At 47.7% G+C, this 25,098-nt stretch overlaps 1 protein-coding gene across 2 annotated transcripts in view; it reads right to left on the bottom strand.

Moving 5' to 3' along the window:
• Window positions 1-6,869: 6,869 nt before the first annotated feature.
• POLRMT (RNA polymerase mitochondrial) overlaps window positions 6,870-25,098 on the bottom strand; it is a 63,013-nt gene continuing 44,784 nt past the window's right edge. Inside the window, exons 9-21 of one of the 2 annotated variants that reach the window (XM_030218385.1) lie at window positions 24,757-24,996; window positions 23,170-23,958; window positions 22,709-22,831; window positions 22,307-22,429; window positions 17,518-17,700; window positions 16,779-16,862; window positions 16,566-16,679; window positions 16,298-16,350; window positions 15,895-15,993; window positions 15,462-15,534; window positions 9,064-9,155; window positions 8,398-8,471; window positions 6,870-7,585 (exon numbers count right to left, since the gene is read on the bottom strand). In XM_030218385.1, coding sequence (XP_030074245.1) covers window positions 7,536-7,585; window positions 8,398-8,471; window positions 9,064-9,155; window positions 15,462-15,534; window positions 15,895-15,993; window positions 16,298-16,350; window positions 16,566-16,679; window positions 16,779-16,862; window positions 17,518-17,700; window positions 22,307-22,429; window positions 22,709-22,831; window positions 23,170-23,958; window positions 24,757-24,996 — 2,097 coding nt within the window. In that variant the 3' untranslated portion in view covers window positions 6,870-7,535. Of the gene's footprint in view, window positions 7,586-8,397; window positions 8,472-9,063; window positions 9,156-15,461; window positions 15,535-15,894; window positions 15,994-16,297; window positions 16,351-16,565; window positions 16,680-16,778; window positions 16,866-17,517; window positions 17,701-22,306; window positions 22,430-22,708; window positions 22,832-23,169; window positions 23,959-24,756; window positions 24,997-25,098 lie in introns of both variants that reach the window. The other variant, XM_030218384.1, reaches the window with a different exon arrangement.

Raw genomic sequence — 25,098 nt, 5'->3', positions numbered from 1 at the left:
TATCTGCAGGCAGATTAGGTTGCTTGGGAGGGTATATAAGAACTATCACCCTAGGGGTGGGTGGGAGGGATCTAAGTCTAAAATGTAGAGACAGAGCTGCAGCACAGCCAGTTAATCTATAAAAAAAAGGTGGATTTCTCAAGAAAAACTGCTATATAAGGCTGCCCCTCTAACAGAGAATCAGGTCACACCCACTAAGTTTGAATTTGTGGGGGAGATTCAGAGACAGAGCTGCTAAGTCTAAAATGTACAGACAGAGCTGCAGCACAGCCAGTTAATCTGTAAAAAAAAGGTGGATTTCTGGATATTTCTCTGTCCCAGGAGGGCTCACAATCTAAGTTTGTACCTGAGGCAATGGAGGGTCAAGTGACTTGCCCAAGATCACAAGGAGCAGCAGCGGGACTCGGTGCTCCAACCACTAGGCCACTCCTCCACTCCCTTTACAGGGAGACCAGTGATATAGCAGTTTCTAGAGTATGACTTTGAGTAAAGACCACAAATCTTCAATCCCTGTCAGTGGAAAACAGACGAGGCAGTATGGAGAGAAATCACCCCAGTGTGTATAGGTTTGGTGTTTTCTCAGTGTCTTCTCTAGCAGGATAACCTTCAGGTGCCCCATTCTCTTTGCCTTATACACAGAGTGAATGTCAATTTCCAGACGCAGGCTTCTCTTACTCTGAAGACTTGATTCTTAATTATAGGCAGTGAAGTTACTCAAGTCTCCGATAACACTGCAAGTTGGTACTCTGCCAGACTCTCCCCTCCTCCCATAGCATCTGCAGTGCATGGCAGCACTTGGCAGTTCCTCAATCACCCTTAGCAGCGAGTACCACAGCAGATTTAATAACTAAGCAAATAACTCATAAAAACAGCCCGTTTTATCATTAATTATTGTATGTTTTGCATCCTTTATCACATTAACCGATTTTAAGGGATGTGTTTTACATTTGAATGTTTTATGCTACCTCTTTTGATTTAAATGATTAACTTTCCATCAGGGGTGCCTGATGGGGTGAAACATAGCTGTGTAGGGTTCTGGTTTTTAAGTAACTTGTTTTATGTGTGTAGATGTTCAAGCTGCTGTGGTACTCTGTACTTTGGCTAGAGCAGATCTTGGGCTCTCATTTGCCTCAATCACCCTTCGCTCTGCTGTTCTGGATGCAGCAGACCGGCACCACATCATGCCCGGTTCTTTTTTACACTACTGCAGAATTTGAAAGTTCCCATGCTGAAGACCGGTGAGTCCTGTTTTATTACAAGCTGCACATGCTGTAAACACACACCCGAGCTTAAATGTTTGAGGCAAATTGACAACACAAGCAGGTGCAGTGTAAAGTGAATAGGGGAGTATTTCCTATCAAAACCAGGAAAAGGACCTAGGAGTTGATAAAGCGGGACATATGGGAGAGGGCAGAAGTACAGACTGAGACTCTCCTCTTTCCAATATGGAAAACATATGTCTGAATACATCTGCAACATAATCTGTTGAAACTCATACTCAGACAATCTTCAAATATTAAAAAAGTACAAAGAACCACCATGAGGACTTTGGGATGCTGAAAGCTGGGGCTAGTTACAGCACAAAGGACCTGAACAGATTTAATTATACTACGGTGGTTATTTTAGCAACCCTATTCTTGTTTTGGGTGTCTGAAAACAAGCATTTAAACATCCATATTGCATGCACATCCAAACCCCCAATTTATAAACCCAGGACACCTAGAACTGCAGTTATGTGCTTATGACAAAGGAAATCAATCAGTCTGGGCCTGTTTGGGCAGGATTAGGAAGCAGGGGCACAGCCAGAACTCATGGTGGATGGGTGGGAGGGGGCCAGAGCCCGAGGGAGGGGGCACATTTTGAGTGCCACCCCCACGCCTCCTTGCCACCCCCCCCCCCCACCGCCTTGTCGCTCCCCCTACAAAAACAAATACCTTTTCTTCTTGCTCCTCCTGTGCACATAACACAGCTTCTCAGTTTCACGTAAAGGAGCATCAGTGTGCATAGGAGGAGCAAGAAGGAAGAAAAGCAGGGTAGCGAACGCAGCTGTGCTGGAGACCGGCACTGAAGAAGGCTTCGGCTGGTAGGGGTTGAGGACCCCCACCAGCCAAACCAGGGGCCCAGGCCACTGTGGCTATGCCCGTTAGGAAGGAACCACAAAGAGTGTCTCTCAAAATTGCAGAGAAAATATCAAAATGTTTAAATACAAAACATCCTCTTCATAGAAAAATTAAAAATAACAGTGCAATTTTGAGAGACTTTTTCTGATTCCATGTGTTATGTTATGGTGAAATTAGGCCTTACCTGCTAATTTTCTTTTCTCCATACCCTCCAGACCAGTCAAGACACTTGGGTTATGCACGCCTATCAGCAAAGGAGGACCAAGAACACCTGAATTTGGATACTGTATACCTATCTATCCCCCAACCACCCAGTATACAGATAACAAATCAGATCAAGCCTCTGGAAGCCGAGGAACCTTAGCCTCTCCAAGACTGTGCACCAACTTATCCTACTCCTCTCCAAAGAGCATGGAACCTTCAAAAGGAAGCAAATACAACGTCTGCAGCCCATCCCCGTAACCCAAGAGCCCGCTGGGCAGCAACCACGAGGGACATATTCTTCGATGAAGCTCGAAAGTCATAAAGGGCATCAGCCAAGAACAAAGAGCCCATCTCAACCTTGGCCAACTCCTGCACCAAAACAGCCCTGTCTAAAACCAAATCATCCAAGACCCTCTCAGCCCAGCCAAAGCAAGTGTGAGCCACCAGATGCCCACAGATGGACATTTGCAGCACCATAGCTGATCAATCAAAATTAAGCTTAAGCAAAGATTCCATCTTCCTATCCTCGGGGTCATGGAGAGCAGCACCACCACCTACTACAATTGCCGTCGCTTTAGTCACCGCAGTTACCACCGCATCCACAGTGGGAGGCTTGAGGGAATCCCTATCCTCCTGAGGAAGTGGGAAAAGTCTAACCATGGCCTGAACTACTTTACAAGGGGTGTCTAGTGAATTCCACTCCGCCAAGACCATATCCCTAAGATCCTTATTCATAGGGATGGACTGCGGCGGACACCGGATCCCTTTAATCAAAGGATCCACCTGCTTAGTATCCCCCGCAGGAGTCTCCGCGGGATCAAACAAGCACAGAAACCTGGTCTATTAGCTCTGCTAACTCATCTCTGTGAAAAATTCTGACCACAGATGGGTCTTCCATGGGTAACAAGACATCCTTATCCTAAGCCGACTCCCGGGAATCCTCCTCCTCGAGGTCACTGAGGCCCTCTTCCAACACAGGAAGCAAAGAAACCGCCAGTTCTTCAGCCCAGTCCAGGCGAGGTCTTTTTGCCACCACCAGACCAGCTCCCACACCGGGAGCATCACCAAGGACCGGACCTTTCTTCCAGGCCTGATACAATGACCAAACAAACTCAGGAGGGAAACCCATCCCTCCTGAGCACTCACCCGCCAAGGCGGGGGGGGGGGGAGGGGGAGGCCTGAGAAAGAAACCTCTTGCACCTACTGAGGCGGCCCTGCTGCGCGGGAAGAATCCAAGATGGTGGCAGTTCCAACTGAAATTGGGACTGCCGACAAACAGCTCACCTGCAGAACAGCCTTCTGTCCCCACCGTCCCGGAACCGCTCTGCTCTGTGGTCAGGTTGGACGGCACCGCAGAAGTTGACTTTGGCTCCCCACAGAGCGAACACTGCGCCCCAGGCGCTTCAATTCCCTGGCGCGCTCAAGAGTGGCAGTGCAAGAGCTTGGCCACACACATCACCGCGGGACCAATCCAAAGAAAAAAATAAAGAAGCTGGTGGGAAGAGACGTGACCCGGCTCAAAAGTCAAAGAAACCCACTCCCAGCACAGCTAAAGAATCAGCACACAGCACGGTGCTTTTTTTTTTCCCCACAGTGCTTGAGCCCTGTTGCTGTAGGCTGTCCAAGGCACTCAAGGCTCCTGCCCTGACATGGCAGCCGAGGTACACAGCTGTCCACTCCAACCGGAGGGGGAAGGACCCGGCTACCCGGGTTGTAACACCTCAAAGGTCCCACCGAACCCACACACCAGAAGCACTCCAAGGGACTAGACATAGGTTGTTTTTTTTTTTTTTTAAATACCTCAACATAGAGGAGGAAGCTCCTCTCCCCTCCCCCCCCCCCCCCAAATAAAAGAGCACCCTAGGGCCTACAAGACCGGTCAGGCTGCACAGACTTCACATCTACCCTCTGCTGGAGACTGAGAAAGACTGGCTGGTTGGGGTTCTGCACAGGATATGTCCAAATTCAGGTGTTCTCAGTCTCCTTCTGCTGGTAGGTGTGCATAACCCAAGCGTCTTGACTGGTCTGGAGGGTTGTTGAGGAAACAGGACTTATTGTCCGAAAATACCAATGTATAGTTCATTGTGGATCACAAATCAAAAAGGATGAGACAACCTCAGAAATTACATAGTGTTGTATAACATAGTACTCAGAATTCACAAACTATATCGGAAAAAAAAAAACACCTAATCAGTCAAATATTCATGGAACGTCTTGAGAATTTTACAGAATGTCTGATAATTCCTAAGCATATGTATTTCCAAAGGTAAAGAATTCTACAGTGATGCAACTAGATAATGAAGAGTTAAACATCTTCTTAAACCGTATTAAAAGTTCATGCTTAGGAATGGCCAAAATATGGATGTCCAACTCTGTTTCAGAGGGGGAAAGGATTTTTATGACCAAAAGATGGAAACTGGTATTTAGACCTGGTACTCTACATGTCCAGGTTACAGAAAGGTGCTGAGCAGCTCTCCATTGGAGGGACTAAGTGAAGTCACCCCATTAATTCCCCCAGTAGCACGGGATACTAGGATAAGTGACAGCTTCAGGAACTATGGATGTTCATGGTACTAACATTTTTCTTTAATTAACTTCATATATACAACCTGTAAACCCAGAGGCTGACACAGTTGGTATTTTCTGTCCCTGGAGGCTCACAAACTGCAGTGAGATTTGAACCAGGGTCCAGGGGTCCCCTGATTCTAAGTCACAGCAGCCGAGGCTCACAGCTGTCCACTCCAAAATGGAGGACCCATTGTAAAAGCAGCAGTGACGTCCCTGAGGAAGAATTCTGAAACAGGGATTTTGTTGGACATTTAGAACACTCAGTGATATAGCGACAACCCTAAATTAAAGATAAGTTTGCTCCTGTTTGGTTCATCTACTTTTCCAGTGCTTTTTGCATAGTTTTTGAATTTTTTTTACCTTACTTTTTCTAAGATTTTTCCTCATAGACTTTTAACCTATGGATTAGGGAGTCCACTTTGTACATGGATGTTTATAGAATGTGTTTACACTCCTAAGCTAATACTATTATATAGAAAATTTAAACAACAAACAAAATAAGGATTGGATTTATTAGAACAAATAAATTAAGGGTTACATACACAGAGTATTTACGATTAATATAGCTTCTAAGTGAGCCGCTTGGCGGCTAGACTCACTGAAACTCAACCTCGGCTGTAGGTTCAGCCTATACTGAACTCTCTTTTGTTCCCTTTTAAATAAAGTGTTGCAGGAGTGTGCTTTCTCTAGACTTCTCATATACTTGTTTTTGGGACTGACTATTTTTTGCTTTTGTATATTTTTTTGTCTCTCTCTTGTAGGGTTTGATCTAATTGGTAGTGATTTTATAACATGGACATTCCTATGCTGCCATAACACATCCAGAACTCTTGTTTTGCCCCGTTCATAATATGGATGTTTCAGTTTGTAAAACGGATGTTAATGCTGGATGTGACCAGCACATGGATGCTCATTTCTCAAGTATTTTGTTGAGGCAGCCGCTAGGGGCAGGAGTAAATGGGGTTTACACCTGTCCCCATCGCCCCTGCTAGACCACCGGGGATCTTAGGTAGGCCTATCATGACTTGAGAGGGATCAGAAGGGCTGAAGACACCCATGAATGTTATGCTGGCCCCAGATGAATATCGGCTGGCCCCACATAAGCTCTGGCAGCCTGCAGGGGTCCAGTGAGCTGCCAATATTCTGTGCTGGTACCCAGACTTGGCGTGGCATTGAATACTGGGGCCTAATTTAGCTGGAGATGGTCAGCGTTTTAAAAAAAATGCTGACTGCCACCAGCTGAATATTGACCAGATGCCTCAGACACAATATGCAGTTTAATGAGCAGCAGACTTCAGAAATAATGTTATGAATGAGGCGAAGATGCATGGAACAACCTCAGGCCAGAACCATGATGAGTAACAACACCTGGGATAAGCACAGGATCCCCCCCAGTTATGAAGAAGTGAAGGAGAGTCAGATCACCAGGAGGCTAGGAAACTGGGCAGATCAAATAGGTGTTTCCCTGGACTTAACATGCAGGTGTCTTCACAAAATACAGGTATACAAATAAAGCATCCAGTTAAACGGGAAAGGGAAGGGGATTGAATTTCATATACCACCTTTCTGTGCGTACAATAAAAACAGTTTACATGTTATATACAGACAGTAGTTTTGTACCTGGGGCAATGGAGGGTTAAGTGACTTGCCCAGAGTCACAAGGAGCTGCAGTTGAAATCAAATCCAGTTCCCTTGGTTCTCAGGCCACTGCACTAACAATTAGGCTACTCCTCCACTCCCCAAACTCACTCTTCCTTCAGAAAAAAACCTGGCATGTGGCTGAGGCAATGCTATGTCCCTCACCACCATTCAGCTCTGGATGAGCAATCTGGATAGGCTAAAGGAAAGGGTCAGCAGGGCAACTGGTGGGCAAGATTCAGAGGAACCAATGGCAAAATCCCTTTCTAACCAAAGAGAGAAGAGTCGGGGGTGGGGGGAAAGCAAGTACACACTTAACTCCACTGCTTGTTTTTTTTAAGATTAAAGAGCTGATCCTCTCTTATTGAGACCATTTCTCTGCTGCTAACTAAAGGGAAGGCAAGAACACCTCTGCCATTATCTCCAGATTCTGCTTTACTGGGTCAGCACATTTAACCTGAGCACAAACATCCATACAATGCTATTTAACAGAGTTTTAACTAAAATGAGGTAACCACAGAATTGCAAGAAAGCAAACAAATGAGTGGTCGATCAGACTCAGTAGACAAGGGCAGAAAGGAGTGTAGATAGAACCATGAGCACTTGGGTCCCAGATAGTCCTCTGCTCCTAAAGCGGTTGAAGTTCTCAAGTATCCCCGCCCTCGTAACATTCATGCAAAGATACGGTGATGCGTTTTTCCATTACTGACTCTTGCATGTTGTTCTAGGAAGACTGTTGGTCAATGATGCACCGGACATTCAAGGTCTATGGCTACTGGCAATGTCATGCTGTGGGTTTAGTCCGAAGGCCACGCTATTCCATTACCAGAACTTTGGCTGAGAGAAATGCTCCTCTACTCTGTGATAGGCTCTAACTGTACCCTTAGCTGTAGGCATTACATGGCTACTGTCCATCACAGTCACATCCGGCAGAGAGATCTGCCTACTTTGGCAGAATGAACAACTTCTGCCCACCGTGTCCTGCAGAATATCCTCCTCTGTATCTCAGCTGAAAAAGTAAACAGATCCCTTCACCTTTTGCAGATCAAAGTCTCCTAGGAAGGAAGGGAAAAGCTGTGCATCAGAAACAGATACCAGAATTTCTCGGCTTCAGAGGTGGTAACTCTTTATTACTCCGATACCACTACTGTTAGTTATTTCTATAGTGGTACTAGACATAAGTGGTACTGTACACAAACATGAGACAGAACTCACAAACAGGACAACTAAGGAATCAAGGAGTTCATGCCTGGATCTGGTAACAGGGCAGAGGCGTATTTATTCAAGGCATACGTGCTGCATATGTACCCCCACCCCCATGCCTTAAAGTCATGTCTGCTCCAGCCTTTGCCCAGGCAGCACCACTCACAGGCTGCTTGTGGCCTGCACTGGGAGTTTCTCTCTGAACCGTCCTGCCCTTTCCGACACAGCTTCGTTTTATGAAGGGCGGGACGGTTCAGAGAGAAAGTCTCGGTGCAGGCCACAGGCAGCCTATGAGTGCCACAATCCAGCTGAAGACTGGAGTGGAGGTGATTTTAAGGTACTTGGGGGGAGGGAAGAGATACACACCCCCTATTAAAAATTCCTGGCTACGCCACTGCAACAGGGCTTACACTGGTGAGGGTAGGGGAGCCTATAGCAGCAAAAGCAGTAAAGGTGTGATTGCCAGTGACTTTTTTTACTTCTGCCATACCACAGTACTAGAATACAGGAGTTTCTTGACACCAGAGGCATGACAGTCAGTCCCCAAGGGAGACAGGAAAGAGTTAAACCCACTTCACTGCAGAAAGTGCTGGAATAGAAAGAAGACCGCTTTTCTTCCCTCCCTTGCTCTGGCTGGGGTTTTTAGTTGTAACACATATGCTACCTGTCTGAGGGGTTCTGGAAAGCAGTTCCACCATTTTCTGGTTCATGTGCAAGTTCTTGCTCTTAAGATTTCTCCTGAAGAAAACCAAAAATGATAGTCTGTTACATGAGGACTCATGGCTGCAAACACCAACAAAAATCAAACTATAATTCCAGACCCTACCTCCACTGCTATCGGCACTCCATAAAGTGAAGGGTCAGTGTGTTCATGGGAACTACTGGGCTGGGGCATTATATTATGCACAGGTTTATGCAAGGCAGGGGCATGACCCCCCACAAATTTAGCCTTGACCCCCTCTACTTTTGACCCCCCCCCCCCCCCCCCGCCGCTTTCAACCCTCCCCTCCTGCCGCTAATCCTCCCTTGCCACAGGTACCTTTGTTGGCGGGGGTCCCCAATCCCTGCCAGCCTTAGTCTTCATCAGTGCCGGTCTCTGGCGCGTTTGCTGATCTGTGCTGTGAGTCCTGACAGACGTCCTGCATGCACGTCCTGCAAAGGTACCTGGCGGGGGTGGTCCGAAAGTGGCGGAGGAGGGTTGGCAGTTGGGGGAGGCATGCTAAAACGTGCCCCCCCCCCACCTTGGGCTCTGGACCCCCTTCCCACCGAGGTCTGGTTACGCCCCTGCTGCAAGGGCCCATATTCCACATGGAGATGGAACAGTACTCACGGGACTATGTTGCAGTACTTTTGCAGCATGAAGTTTGACAGTTCCTGGAGGATCGGCTGACTGTGTAATATAACAAACTGTTCACGACAGACCTGCATGAGAAAATGAGCATTTGCAGTAGTATTACATAAACACACAAGAGACATACCCCAGGAGTTACAACCCAGAAGGATAGGGTATGATACATACCTGTAGCAGTTGTTCTCCGAGGACAGCAGGCTGATTGTTCTCACGACTGGGTTGACGTCCGCGGCAGCCCCCACCAACCGGAAGAAGCTTCGCGGGACGGTCGGCACGCAGGCCACGCCCACCGCGCATGCGCGGCCGCCTTCCCGCCCGTGCGCGACCGCTCCCGCCAGTTGAATGACAAGCAATAAAATATGAAACACACAACTCCAAAGGGGAGGAGGGAGGGTAGGTGAGAACAATCAGCCTGCTGTCCTCGGAGAACAACTGCTACAGGTATGTATCATACCCTTTCTCCGAGGACAAGCAGGCTGCTTGTTCTCACGACTGGGGTATCCCTAGCTCTCAGGCTCACTCAAAACAATAACCCAGGTCAATTGAACCTCGCAACGGCGAGGGTACAACAGAAATTGACCTACGAAGAACAACTAACTGAGAGTGCAGCCTGACCAGAATAAATTCGGGTCCTGGAGGGTGGAGTTGGATTTACACCCCAAACAGATTCTGCAACACCGACTGCCCGAACCGACTGTCGCGTCGGGTATCCTGCTGGAGGCAGTAATGAGATGTGAATGTGTGGACAGATGACCACGTCGCAGCCTTGCAGATCTGTTCAATAGTGGCTGACTTCAAGTGGGCCACCGACGCTGCCATGGCTCTGACACTATGAGCCGTGACATGACCCTCAAGAGCCAGCCCAGCCTGGGCGTAAGTGAAGGAAATGCAATCTGCTAGCCAATTGGAGATGGTGCGTTTCCCGACAGCGACCCCTAGCCTGTTAGGGTCGAAAGAAACAAACAATTGGGCGGACTGTCTGTGGGGCTGTGTCCGCTCCAAGTAGAAGGCCAATGCTCTCTTGCAGTCCAATGTGTGCAACTGACGTTCAGCAGGGCGGGTATGCGGCCTGGGGAAGAATGTTGGCAAGACAATTGACTGGTTAAGATGGAACTCCGACACCACCTTCGGCAGGAACTTTGGGTGAGTGCGGAGCACTACTCTGTTGTGATGAAATTTGGTATATGGAGCATGAGCTACTAGGGCTTGAAGCTCACTGACCCTACGAGCTGAAGTAACTGCCACCAAGAAAATGACCTTCCAGGTCAAGTACTTCAGATGGCAGGTATTCAGTGGCTCAAAAGGAGGTTTCATCAGCTGGGTGAGGACGACGTTGAGATCCCATGACACAGTAGGAGGCTTGATAGGGGGCTTTGACAAAAGCAAGCCTCTCATGAATCGAACGACTAAAGGCTCTCCAGAGATGGCTTTACCTTCCACACGATAATGGTAAGCACTAATCGCACTAAGGTGATTCCTTACTGAGTTGGTCTTGAGGCCAGACTCTGATAAGTGCAGAAGGTATTCAAGCAGGTTCTGTGCAGGGCAAGAACGAGGTTCTAGGGCCTTGCTCTCACACCAAACGACAAACCTCCTCCACTTGAAAAAGTAACTCTTTTTAGTGGAATCCTTCCTAGAGGCAAGCAAGACCCGGGAGACACCCTCAGACAGACCCAACGCAGCGAAGTCTACGCCCTCAACATCCAGGCCGTGAGAGCCAGGGATTGAAGGTTGGGGTGCAGCAACGCTCCGTCGTTCTGCGAAATGAGAGTCGGAAAACACTCCAATCTCCACGGTTCTTCGGAGGACAACTCCAGAAGAAGAGGGAACCAGATCTGACGGGGCCAAAAGGGCGCTATCAGAATCATGGTGCCGCGGTCTTGCTTGAGCTTCAGTAAGGTCTTCCCCACCAAAGGTATGGGAGGATAAGCATACAGGAGGCCGGTCCCCCAATGAAGGAGAAAGGCATCTGACGCTAGCCTGCCGTGTGTCTGAAGTCTGGAACAGAACAGAGGCAGCTTGTGGTTGGTCTGAGAGGCGAAAAGATCCACCGAGGGGGTGCCCCACTCTCGGAAGATCTTGCGTACCACTCTGGAATGGAGCGACCACTCGTGCGGTTGCATGACTCTGCTCAGTCTGTCGGCCAGACTGTTGTTTACGCCTGCCAGGTACGTGGCTTGGAGAAGCATGCCGAACCGACACGCCCAACGCCACATACCGACGGCTTCCTGACACAGGGGGCGAGATCCGGTGCCCCCCTGCTTGTTGACGTAATACATTGCAACCTGATTGTCTGTCCGAATTTGGATAATTTGGCAGGACAGCCGATCTCTGAAAGCCTTCAGTGCGTTCCAGATCGCTCGGAGCTCCAGGAGGTTGATCTGCAGATCCTGTTCCTGGAGGGACCACAGACCCTGGGTGTGAAGCCCATCGACATGGGCTCCCCACCCCAGGCGAGATGCATCCGTCGTCAGCACTTTCGTGGGCTGCGGAATTTGGAATGGACGTCCCAGGGTCAAATTGGTCCGTATGGTCCACCAGAGCAGTGAAGTGCGGCAACTGGTGGAGAGGCGGATGACATCCTCTAGATTCCCGGTGGCTTGGAACCACTGGGAAGCTAGGGTCCATTGAGCAGATCTCATGTGAAGACGAGCCATGGGAGTCACATGAACTGTGGAGGCCATATGACCCAGAAGTCTCAACATCTGCCGAGCTGTGATCTGCTGAGACGCTCTGGTCTGCGAAGCCAGGGCCAGGAGATTGGTGGCCCTCGCTTCGGGAAGGTAGGCCTGAGCCGTCTGGGTATTCAGCAGAGCTCCTATGAATTCCAGAGACTGGGTTGGCTGGAGATGGGACTTTGGGTAATTTATCACAAACCCCAGCAGCTCCAGAAACTGAATAGTGCACTGCATGGACCGGAGGGCTCCTGCCTCCGAGGTGTTCTTGACCAGCCAATCGTCGAGATATGGGAACACGTGCACTCCCAGCTTGCGTAGGTAGGCCGCTACCACCACGAGGCACTTTGTAAACACTCGTGGGGCAGAGGCGAGCCCAAAGGGCAGGCAGCACACAATACTGAAAGTGCCGTGCGCCCAGGCGGAATCTGAGATACTGTCTGTGAGCTGGCAGTATCGGGATGTGAGTGTATGCGTCCTTTAAATCCAGGGAACATAGCCAATCGTTTTTCTGAATCATTGGCAGAAGGGTGCCCAAGGAAAGCATCCTGAACTTTTCTTTGACCAAGAATTTGTTCAGGTCTCTCAGGTCTAGGATGGGACGCATCCCCCCTGTTTTCTTTTCCACAAGGAAGTACCTGGAATAGAATCCCTGCCCTTCCTGCCCGGGTGGTACGGGCTCGACCGCATTGGCGCTGAGAAGGGCGGAGAGTTCCTCTGCAAGTACCTGCTTGTGATGGGAGCTGAAAGACTGAGCTCCCGGAGGACAATTTGGAGGCAGGGAGGTCAAATTCAGGGCGTATCCGCACCGCACTATTTGGAGAACCCACTGGTCGGAGGTTATGAGAGGCCACCTTTGGTGAAAGAATTTTAACCTCCCTCCGACCGGCAGGTCGTCCGGTACGGACACTTGTAGGGCGGCTATGTTCCCGTGGATCCAGTCAAAAGCCCGTCCCCGGCTTTTGCTGTGGAGGCGCAGGGGGCTGCTTAGGCGCACGCTGTTGACGGGAACGAGCGCGCTGGGGCTGTCCCTGTGCCTGACGAGGCCTTCGGGCCGGCTGGTTGTACCTACGCTTCGCAAAAGAATAGGGTGCAGCCTGCCGAGCCCGGGAAAAAACGCCCGCCCGCGGGGGCGGGTGCTGAAGGCGCCCGGTGGGAGAGCTTGTCGAGAGCGGTTTCCCGCTGATGCAGTTGGTCAACCATCTGCTCGACCTTCTCGCCAAAAATATTATCCCCCCGGCAAGGGACGTCAGCCAGTCTCTGCTGGGTGCGGTTGTCCAGGTCAGAGGCACGCAGCCATGAGAGCCTGCGCATCACTATACCTTGGGCCGCAGCACGAGATGCCACGTCACAGGTGTCAAAAATCCCCCTGGACAGGAACTTTCTGCACGCCTTCAGCTGCCTGACCACCTCCTGATATGGCCTGGACTGCTCCGGCGGGAGCTTATCGACCAGGTCCGCCAGCTGTTGCACATTGGTCCGCATGTGGATGCTCATATAGAGCAGGTAAGATTGGATGCGGGTCACGAGCATGGAGGATTGGTAGGCCTTCCTCCCAAATGAGTCCAGAGTGCGAGACTCCCGCCCCGGGGGCGCCGAGGCGGTATCCCTCGAACTCCGTGCCCTCTTGAGAGCAGAATCCACGACCGCTGAGTCATGGGGCAACTGGGGCCGCATGAGCTCTGGGTCAGAGTGGATCCTGTACTGGGACTCTGCTTTCTTGGGAATGGTGGGGTTAGTTAGTGGTCGCACCCAGTTCCGAAGCAGCGTCTCCTTCAGGACATTGTGCAGCGGTACCGTGGAGGACTCTCTAGGTGGTGATGGATAGTCGAGGACCTCGAGCATCTCGGCCCTCGGCTCTTCCACAGAGACCACGGGAAAGGGAATGCTTATAGACATATCCCGCACAAAGGAGGCAAAGGAGAGACTCTCAGGAGGTGAGAGCTTCCTCTCCGGTGACGGCGTGGGGTCCGAGGGAAGGCCCGTAGACTCCTCTGAGGAGAAATATCTCGGGTCCTCCTCTTCCCCCCACGAGTCCTCATCCTCGGTATCGGACATTAGCTCATGTAGCTGAGTCCGGTACCGGGCCCGGCTCGACGTCGAGGCACCGAGGCCTCGGTGTCGTCGAGCGGTGGACTCCCGCGCCGGCGGGGACGGAGCTCCCTCCATCGACGTCGACGGGGACTCCACCTGCGTGGCGGTCGAGACCGGCACCGCAAGCGGCGGCGGTGTCGACAGCCCCGGCGCCGGGCTAGAGCTCGCCGGCGCCACAGTCATCGGCGCCGGGGGCGCAAGCACCCCCGACGCCGGCACAGCCTGGCGCATCATCCCCGGAAGGATGGCTCTGAGGCACTCGTCCAGGCCCGCTGCCGGGAAAGGCGGTGGGGCCGGTAAGGGTGTCGGTGCCAGAAGCTGCTGGGGGCTAGGAGACAGCACCGAGGTGCCGGAACCCCGACGCGTCGGTACCTCCACCACCGACGGAGATCTCTCCTCTCTGCGATGACGCTTCGGCGTCGACTCCCCTTCAGGGTGCACCGAGGGCTCCCGGTGACGGCGCTTCTTGTCTTTTTTCCGGTGCACGTCACCGGCGCCGGAGGGCATGGAGGAGGAGGAGGTCGATCCCCCTCGGTCTCGAGGTACCGGGTCCGACAGGGTTCGGTCCCGTGGCTCACGAGCTGAGGGAGTGACCGGGCCGACAGCCCACGCGGCCTCTCAACCCCACTCTCACCGGCGGGCCGACGGGACCTGTTCTCCTGGGGTCGCTGCCATCGGTGCCGATGTCTCGGGCATCGATACCGGTACCGAAGATCCGGCCTTCGATACCGATGCCGTCGAGGTCGACGTCGAGGGGCCGGCGCAAGTTCCAAAAGACGGTCCCGCAGAACTTGCCTCGCAACCTGAGTCCGTTTCCGGAGACCGAGACACAGCGCGCACGACTTGAGATTGTGCTCCGGCCCGAGGCACTGGAGGCACCAAGCGTGGGTGTCAGTCTGCGAGATCGGCCGGCCGCAGCGACCACACTTTTTAAATCCACTCGGGACCTTCGAGGACATCGACGGAAAAATCGCGTCGGCGAAGTCAAAGTCGGCAATGGTGGCTAAAATCACACCACGAAAAAACTAGCCGACCGAGCGGCCACTAGGCCGCAACGAGGCGTCCCCGCTAGAAGCGAGGGAAAAGGGGAGCGCGTGCTCCACACGCGCAGTCTTTTTTTTTTTTTTTTTTTTATAAAAGAAAAGATAATAAAGGAAAACAAATTAAATTAACGAAGCGCGATCCGCGTATACGCGATCACAAGAATCCGGCGGCTGAAGTAGAGAGAGCGGCAAAGCACGACTCTCTCCAGGCGCGGAAAAAAAGGAACTGGCGGGAGCGGTCGCGCACGGGCGGGAAGGCGGCCGCGCATGCGCGGTGGGCGTGGCCTGCGTGCCGACCGTCCCGCGAAGCTTCTTCCGGTTGGTGGGGGCTGCCGCGGACGTCAACCCAGTCGTGAGAACAAGCAGCCTGCTTGTCCTCGGAGAACTCATCGTTACACAGTAACAAGACAATTAGATGAGGAAAGCAGAGTGAATTCCTTCATCAGGCATGCTGTGAGGAAAGATGAAGGAAGGAACGTGTGTTGTAAAGTAAAGGGCTATGAAAGAGGGAGTGATGGCAGGTACAGGGCAGTAGAAGTGAAGAAATGGGGCTTGTCTCTATTACCTCATTCATAATATCCACGGTGAGAGCATGAGTCCAGAAGCAATCGTGGACAGAGACAAAGGTCAGACCCCGCCTGAGAAAGAGCGGAGTATTAGCACTGTGTTTCTCCCCCCCCCCCCCCCCCCCCAACCACTAATACAACACAAATCTCCACCTTGCCATCTCTTACACTCAGCCTAGCAGGGCTGTCTCTATGACACGGACTGCATCGAAGGGCCAAGCTGAGAGCTGGCCTGCCCCTCACACTTTATGTTCAGTTAGAGACTCAAATTCTGCAACCCTACCAGGTATTACTTCTCTTCTCACACCTCCCCCTGCCCCCATCTGCAATATTTCTTCACCCTTCTTTCCTGTGACACTTCTACTATCCCCTTTCCCCAGTCACTAAGCTACCTATCTCTCCCACATCTGCTCTAACGCTCCAATATCAGACCTGTGACACTGAAGAGCCGTCAGCATCATATGAGTCGAATCCAGTGAGTGTATGAAATTGGGCGGGAAGGCATTTTTTTGTTTCACAGTATCTGGCTTCCTGAAGTAAGGAAAAGCAAAAGACATCAGTTACACAGTCCAGAGAAGTGCACCAGATACAGTCCCAGGTTATGGTATAGTCAACCCTGACCTATGATGAAATAGAGGAACACCACAGGTGGTTTGTACTCAATCCTTCTACCCTCTGAAGTCTTCTGGGAATCGAGGAAGAAAGAGAAAGCTTGTGCCCAAAGCTCATCTGGTCTTCATCACAAACAGTAATAGTTTGACGTTTTTTTGGCAAATACATCAAAATGTAGCAAACATGATCAAAAGCTCTGGTTCTGAGTGTAACAGTCACTTACTCGGTGGCATCAGAGGTTGATTGCAGGCACACAGACTGAAAAGTGCTTTGAAACTATAGAGAAAGAGAAAAGACATGAGTGAAGCCCAAATCACCCCTGCCATTAGCCTCTCCTTCAGCAAAGAAAGAGGGAGCCTCACCTCTGTTTAACACACTATCAGCTACATCCAGATACAGAAGGGGGCCAGACGCCAGGGGTGCATCTTATTTCAAGAGCATCTGGATTTAGTGGAGCAAGTGACAGGTCCCTAGTCAGCAAAGCTACTCACCACTGTGTTCCTGGTGCGATGATATGGTTGTACAATGGGAAGCCCAAGTGGGGTGATCCACTCCACAGTGCTCCCGGATTTTGCAATCATCCGGGCACTTTCTGTGAGCCACAGCTGAAGAGAGAAAAATCATCATTTCCAAGGCTTCTGCACAACAAAACTCTAAGCCTGGCTCTTGTGCCAGAAATCCCACAGAGAAGTTAAAGAATTTACCTGAATTTCTCTAGTTCCAGAAAACATTTCTTTAAGGCTATTGAACACCTGCTGTACAAGGTAGTGAGAAGCCTCCCAGACATATCTCTGTTTAGAAGAGACAAAACATCAGAAGCTGTGCACCGAGCTGCCGAACAGCGATCTTTCAAACACATCACAAATACTGTAGCAGGTCAAGGGACTCGACACAAAACGCCAAGTGTGAAAGGAGAACGCGTAGAAAGAAAGTTGCAAGATTTATCAGTGAATAGCCAGAGGGAAAAGAGCAAGAAAGGAGCCAAAAGATAGAAAATCTGTGCCCTGATCAGTAGCCAAGTTCAGCCCTGGCTTTGAGTCCAAAACTCAACTGAACAGCACTTGCTCTCTCCTCTCCCCCTCTTTCAATCTATGTGGGTATGCAGCAAAGGGACCCTTGTGCTGTAAAACACCTCTAGCCTATCCTGGGCTCTGCCCCTAGAAGAAGTTTCTTTTTCTGCATACACTAAAGCTAGCCCTATATATATTTCTTGGTTTAAAGGCTTCTGCATTAAACTTAATTGTAATACCATAGTAAAAAGTGCAATTAAATGTAAGCATGTAGGCTTTGTAAGGAATTTGTCACTGTAACGGGATACTTAACACATCATCATTACATTTTGAAATAAAACCAGAATGCATCACCACCCTGTCCTCTCTTATAGCTAATGAAAAGAGCCCCACCCCCTGAAGAAACAGGAAGGAAAAATGGAGAACACCCACCCACCTGTGGGAAAGTGTCTACCTCCTTCAGCCTCTTCTCAATCTGTAGCCGTCCTCCATACCTAGTCACACCATAGACCACTGTCATTACCGTCTGTTTCACCACCTTTCGGCTGATGAAGCCATCCAGCACCTGTGCGATCACCAAGCCTCTCTCTGCATCCTGCTTACGGAATGCCTCCACCTGCCATCCAGACCAGCAAGGAGATGGTCAGTACTCACTCGGGTCAAAGTCATCTCTCTGCTCTCTCATGTCACTGTACCTGATCTATGAAGGGTTATGTGAGAAGGGGTACAACCTGTACTCTTGGTTACATGCCAATTGGTTCTGCTTCATTTATTGAGATGTTAAGAATGCATAGCTACAAAATGTATGTTACATAGTCTTTAATATCTGCTGCATTTCTCCAGATGCCCACATGCAGCACTACCTAACTGCTAATTCACCCTTTAATACAACAAGCTAAGGTACCTGGAAGGCACCAATGATGCAGTGAAGTTTTGAAGTACAAGAGCATCCCCCCCCCCAATCAGCTGCCTCATTCTTACATAAGCGCATAACTGGCCAGACCAAAGGTCAATTAAGCCCAGTATCCTGTTTCAAACAGTGTCCAATCCAGGTCACAAGTACCTGGCAAGATCCCAAGAGAAAAAAACAGATTTTATGCTGCTGCTCATCCTAGAAATAAGCAGTAGACTTTCCCAAGTCCATCTTAACAATGGCTTATGGACTTCTTTCAGGAAATTATCCAAACCTTTTTTAAACCCTGCTATGCTAATTGCTTTTACCACATTCTCTGGCAACGAATTCCAGAGTTTAAGTACATGCTGAGAGAAAAATATTTTCCCCGATTTGGTTTTAAATTTACTACTTAGTAGCTTCATTGCGTGCCCTCTAGTACTTGAATTTTTTGGAAACAGTAAACATTCTCTGGATTTTATGATTTCTTATCCATTCCACTTGATTACTGATATAGTTTGGCCAGTCGTTCCTTGATCTGACCATTTTAAAGCTGATTTTAATTTTCATATTGCTATGACATCTATTCCTAAAACATAGTCCCAACGTTTGATTAAGTCTAGAGGAAAAATACTTGTTACATATTTTGGACCTTGTAAGCTTGATATCTTAGAATCTGATATGATTATTCAGAAACTGGGATCAGGCTATAGAAATAACTTTGGATATGGTTGCCCCTTTAAGAATTCGGACAGTAAGAGCTTCTAGATCTGCTCCTTGGTTTACTGAGTCATTGAGGGAGATGAAACAGGAATATAGGCAATTAGAAGAGAGTTGGCGGAAATATAATGATATTCCTACCAAATGTAAATTGAGAGAGGCCTTGAAGTCTTATAAATTTCATGTTGAAGCAAAAAAAAGTTTTTTTATGCTAAAACTATTGGTATCAAAGAAGTTATTTTGGATTGTTAAGAATTTGATAGCATCTTCTGATTCTGTATCAATTGTTAATTCACAACCTACCTCTCAAGAGCTTGCTGATTTTTTTTTTTTTGTAAAAAAAACTTGGGATGACCTTTTAAAAGATTAGTCTCAACTGTCTATAACATTAAAAATATGATGCTCCATATTTGAGTATTTCTGTTAATCAAGTCTGGAAAACGTTTAGTCTTATTACTGCTGAGAATTTTAGATCTCTATTGTCCAAGCTCACAAACTGTCATTGGATAGCTGCCCCTCTTATTTGTTAATTCAACCTCAGTTTGATATAATTTCATGGCTTGTTACTTTCTTTTTAATAATCTTTTGATCTTGGGTAAATTTCCCCTGGAGATGGGTCATATTGCACTTACACCTATACCTAAAAATCAAAGGATTTAGACGCATCTCTTACGTCCAGTTTTAGGCCTATTGCAGGGATTCCTTTACTCACTAAACTGCTGGAGACTTTTGTTAGTAAACAATTATCTCAGTATACTGAATTATTCCCATGTTTACAGCCATCACAATTTGGCTTTCGAACTCAGCATACTACTGAATCCCTTTTATCAACTTTGACAACAGTTGTTCAAAGTTATCTGTGTAGGGGCAAACAATTACTTCTGTTACAATATATTCCTGCTGCTTTTGACTCAGTAGACCATGGGTTGTTGCTGATAAGACTGAGCAAATTTGGTTTAGCAGGCCCCGTTTCGAACTGGTTTTTGTGTACCTGTTCATATTGTGTTTGGAAAAGCAGTGTCTCATCTAATAGCTGGTGCTCGAACTGTGGAGTGCCACCTATGTTGTATAATCTTATTATGAGTACCCTTGGATCTATCTCTCTTAATTATGGAGAGCGATCATTTTCCTATGCTGATGACATCTTAATATTGGTGCCAGCTTAAGCTGCTTTGGAGAATACATTTGATCGGGTTTCAGGTTGTATGGATAAAATTTAGCGTTGGGCCCTAGGAAACATACTTAAATTAAATCCTATTAAAACCAAAGTGCACTAGGTTTCTAATTCTTTTCCGATTATTCCTGCTATTATACCACTGATAGATGGTGGAAAGTGGAAAAAAAAAAAAGAGTCCAGGGTTCTAGAAGTAATATTAGATTCTTCGCTTACTTATGAATCTCAAGTTAAAAATCTATGTAAATGAACATTCTATGGAATCACAATCACGACTGCTTAGGACCTACTTCTTTGAGTCACATTTTTCATTATTGGTATTGTCTCACTTGGACTACTGCAACTCTCTATGTTGGGTTAAGTGCCAAACTCTTACAAAAATTACAGATGATACAAAATACAGCTGTACGCTTGGTTTTTTGGCTGAAAAAAAATATACAAGTATCTCAACGTGCAAGGAAACTATATTGGCTTCCTCTCAAGGAACACTGTTTTTAAATCTGTTTGCATGGTTTTTCATGTTTTAAATGGTATTTTCTTTTAATTCATTGTTAGAAATAATATATATTATTTACAATTTAAAATTATAAAGATCAAATTTTTGGTTTAATAACAATTCTGTATATATACAATCAGTCCACTATTTGTTATGTTTCAACTTACTATACATGTTATGATTTGTTCCTTACACTCCTGATGCAGGCCTGACAGGCCGAAACACAGATGAGATGAGTCTCAATCACCTTCTCTTTTTAATTTTTTTAAATCAATAAACTTTTTAAAATTGATTTTTGAAAGGTCGTCTTTTTTTATTTTAGTCGTCTTTGCTGTTTTTGTTTTTTATCTGTTTTCTGCAAAGACTGGTTTCTTCTGTTTTTTGTATTAAATGGTAGTACCTCAGAGTAGTTTATTTAATCATTTTCAGGTTTTTCTTTTTCTTCTCAGTTATGGGATAATTTTTTATTAAATCTTCCTGCATTTAATGGTGTTCGATTGAAACATCACTTTGAGGCTATGTTGTCTTTTCAAGCTATTACGATTTGGAATGCACCTCCTCTATGTATTTGATCCAAGGTTAATTGTATGCAATTGCGTAACACATTTTTATTTGATAAATTTTAGATTGTGTGACAGAACAGTGTGTTTTAAGTCTGTGATAATTTTGATATTTTCCTGCAATGTAGTTCTCTAGTTTGGCCAGCAGGTGGTGCATGTTTTTATGCTTAAACTGTTACAGAGAACTGACTTCCTTCTTTAGTTAACACAAAGAAAGGGGAAATGCCTGCAGAGATGTAGCCAGCTATCTTCAAATGTTGTTGCTCTAGGCTCTGATTGGCCTGGAGTTTGAAGTTACCCAAGAGGTACTTGGCTTCTGCTCCAGTCTTAGCCAGGAAGAAAAGAGAGTAGGATCTTTTTCTGAGGCTCTGTGAACAGTTGTATGTCCTGATCTTCCCAAGTACTACTTAAATAGTAAACAAATGTTTAGTTAGTGTTATAATTGATCCATATTTCAGTTAACTATAATTGGTCTGCTGATTGCACTTTTTAAATTTCACTGTTCCAAGTTCTGCGACAGTAAATACTATTAGTTTGTTGACTCTGCTTGTCTGGACTGATGAGAATCTTGGTGTTTGTGTGTTGGGTCTGTGAGTGCTTTCTGGGAACTATGGGACCACTGGGAATAACTTGAAAGCGGGAGATTCGCCCAGAGGTGGTAGTGACCGTCAGAGGGAGCAGGGTGCTAATGTAGAGTACAAGTGGCAGGTGCAGGCAGACCCAAGCTGTGCTGGGGACAGACCCTCTAAGTAGCCAAGGGATAGCCCCAGGCAGGTGGCTAGGCATTTTGTGACATATTGGTTTTACTTTTAATTCCTGTAGCTCCTCGTGCTGTTCAGAGTCTTCTTGTTCTGTTAACTGCCTTGAAACTCATGTGCAGTCTACAAATCTCGGATTAGATGATTAGACAAGCAATTCATGTCTACCCATTCCACTCAGTATTTTATAGACCTGTATCATATTTATTTATTCATACTTGTATCCCACAATTATCTAAAAACAAGTTTCGGTTTAATGTGGCTTACATTTAACAGTTGTTAAGAGATTACATTGCTTCAATTACATTTACAAGGTTGCATGTATCTCCTCTCAGCCATGTCTTCTCCAGGCTCAAGAGCCCTAGTCTCTTTAGCCTTTTCTCATAAGGAAGTCGTCCCAATCCCTTTATCATTTTTGTTGCCCTTCTCTGTAGCTGTTCTAATTCCTCTATATCTTCTTTGAGATGCAGTGACCAGATTTGCGCACAGAATTCGAGGTGCGGTCACACCATGGAGCAACATAAAGGCATTATAACATTCTTTAAGGCTCACATTTACATTCCCCTCCCCTGTGGGAACAGTATATGCTGCCAAGGGAAAATCCTGCCCCATACACACTCACCTGCTGCGCCACATCGCTGTACACATCCTGAGGGGTGTCACATGGCATCAGGTTAACAGAGGTTGCGCCAACAACATCTCGGCCTAATGCAGCATAATGCTGGAGCCCATTACAAGAGCCATCCTATGAAAGGTATTAGAAGCATTAGACTGTGGTGGAAGTCAGTACCAACCTCTACCCCCTTCCTCCTGCCCTGAATATAAACCTAGGACACAAGTGAGTTCAAATACAACTACACTACATCTCAGCCCCATAGTCTATATCCCCATGTTACATCTCACACCCTCTGCGTAATCCCACACTACATCTGTCCTTCTCTCCGTGCAATATCTCAACCCAAATTCCAGGTCTTCTCCCCACCATGCATAACCAATCCCCCCTAGGTAACCTCAGCTCACCCACCTGGTGCACTGGGAAATGGGAAATGTATTTGGCTGGATCAGGTGACCTTGATGCCTTGGCGATTTCCATGCAGCAGGCCAGCGCCTGCCAGGGTTCATCAGCCTTCATCCACCACCCTCGACCCTGGAGACAAGAGAAGCCAAATCAGAGATTGTTAACTGAGTAGGACCAGTGGTCTGTTCCAGTCATGGTATTTATTTTCATCTCCCATCATACTATGGGCCCCTGTTTGTCTGTATTTCCTGATGGTGCTCAGTAGGAAAAGAATCAAACTAATCTGACGACTCTGATCTGAGACATGCACGAGCTACACTTGAAGCATGCCTGGATACACTATGGTCAAATATCTGCAAAGCTCCGAGGAAGTCATTTGTGTATTCATCTGAAAAATTAAGAGCATTCTGCTGGGTGTGATTGGCGCAGACTGTGTAGCACAAGGCTGAGGACAGAACAGAACGTACCGTTAAAGGGTTATCTGCTGAATCCAGTATGTCTTCCATAATTTCATTCGCATATTCAAGCCTCTGCTGCAGAGAACTCCTCTTCTTCAGCCCTGTCATGTTGATGAGGTGGATCTTCAGCCAGCTGAGCCCATTTTCCCCCAGTGGTTTACCCTCAGCAAAGAGCAGGATGGCACGGGTGACATCACTACCCAAATGGTTGAAATAGGGTGGGCAAGGGTAGGTGCGGCCCCGGAAGTCCATGTTGTGGGGGAACCAGAAAATCTGGCCCCGCATGTGGTTGGCAATGGAGAGCTTGTAGAGGGCATCCATCCGCAGGCTGTACATCTCTGTTTTTCTCTTCCTGCACAGTGCCATATCCCGCTTTAGGCTGCTCTTATCCCATACAGACTGGTCTTTCTCCAAGTGATACTCGGGCATCTCAGGTGCCTCAGATAAGGGGGGTGGGATGTCCAGCTTCTCATTTCCCTTGTCGTTGAAGATGGAAATGATGATATCAAGAACTTGCTGGTTGATCTTCCAGGCACAGTTGCTCAGCTGGTTTAATGCATCCAACACTGGGTGCAACTGGCTTATGGGACAATTCTCCAACAGCAGATGGTGCTGGATGGCTCCCTCCACACAGCGCATCAGTTTAGTAGGGGCGAGGATGTAGGCACCAAAGCTGGGCGATGTCCAAGGCACTGGTGGACATAGCATTGGCATAACAAAGGCATCAAAGGTCAACTTGGTCTCAACAGCATCAGACAGGATCTGGGTGAGGATTGGGTGGGGTTTAATACAGCCAATCTGTGAAAGGAATAAAGAAAAAAAACAACAGAAAATCAGGCCCATAACTAAGCCTTTTCATTTACTATACAGTTTATTAGAAGTGAAAGGTGCTGAGCTCAGACTGCTCGGGAGTAAAGACCTAGCTGAATATTTTTTTTCACTCAATTCAGAGTTAAGCTGTGGAATTTGTTACTGGAAGAAGTGGTCAAGGATTTAGATTGGGGGTGTCCAACCTCGGCCTCCACCAGGTGGGGTTTTCAGGATTGCCCCAATGAATATGCATGAGATCTATTTGCATTCAAATACATAGCATTCATATTCTTTGGGGAACTCCTGAAAACCCAACTGGATTGCGGTCCTCGACTGAGGTTGGACAACCCTCATTTAGATAAATTCCTGGAGGAAAAGTCCATAAACATTTATGGATTTCTCCAGTGGAAAATCTGCTGCTTATTCCTGGGAGTGACCACCAAGGACTGGATCTACTCCTTGGGATCCTGCCAGGCATTTGTGGTCTGGATTGGCCATTGTCAGACAGGATGCTGGCCTTTATGGACTTTTGGTCTGACCCAGTATGGCATTTATGATGTTCTAGGGTAGTGGTTACCAGCTTGTCTTGTGTTACCTCCAGTCAGTAGGGTTTTCAGGATATCTACAATGAACTTGTATGAGACAGGTTTACATGTGATGGAGGTAGTGCATACACATCTCTCTCATGTATCATTACTGATATCATTCGGAAAGCCTGAGGTCAGGAGTCCTCCAGGGCAGATTTGGGGTCTCCTCTTCTAGCAGTACTTGGAACACAGAACTCACCTGGTGGTTACTGCGGAAGGAATACATGTGGTAGAGCACAGGGATAAGCTTCTGCTCTAAGTCCTTGCACAGAATGTTCTTCTGCACCTGGATTTCCTGTACCATCAGATCCACCAGGTGTGTCCCGAGCTGTACCAGGAGGATAAGGGGCCAAGGTGAGTTACAGTTGACCAACGAGGAGCCTGCCAAACTTTCCGCCTCCAGTTTCTCCCAGTATTCTCGGGGCAGGCAATTATTGAGCTAGAAATCATAAGAAGATGAGGACAAAGAGAATTCAATTGGTTATTCAGGCACATCACCAATGTATAAGGCTCTCCCAATGGAAATCTCACCAGCCACAGA

This window comes from Microcaecilia unicolor, chromosome 11 (assembly GCF_901765095.1).
Source record: "Microcaecilia unicolor chromosome 11, aMicUni1.1, whole genome shotgun sequence".
NCBI classification, from domain to species: Eukaryota; Metazoa; Chordata; class Amphibia; order Gymnophiona; family Siphonopidae; genus Microcaecilia; species Microcaecilia unicolor.
This window is presented reverse-complemented; position numbering and strand designations above follow the sequence as displayed.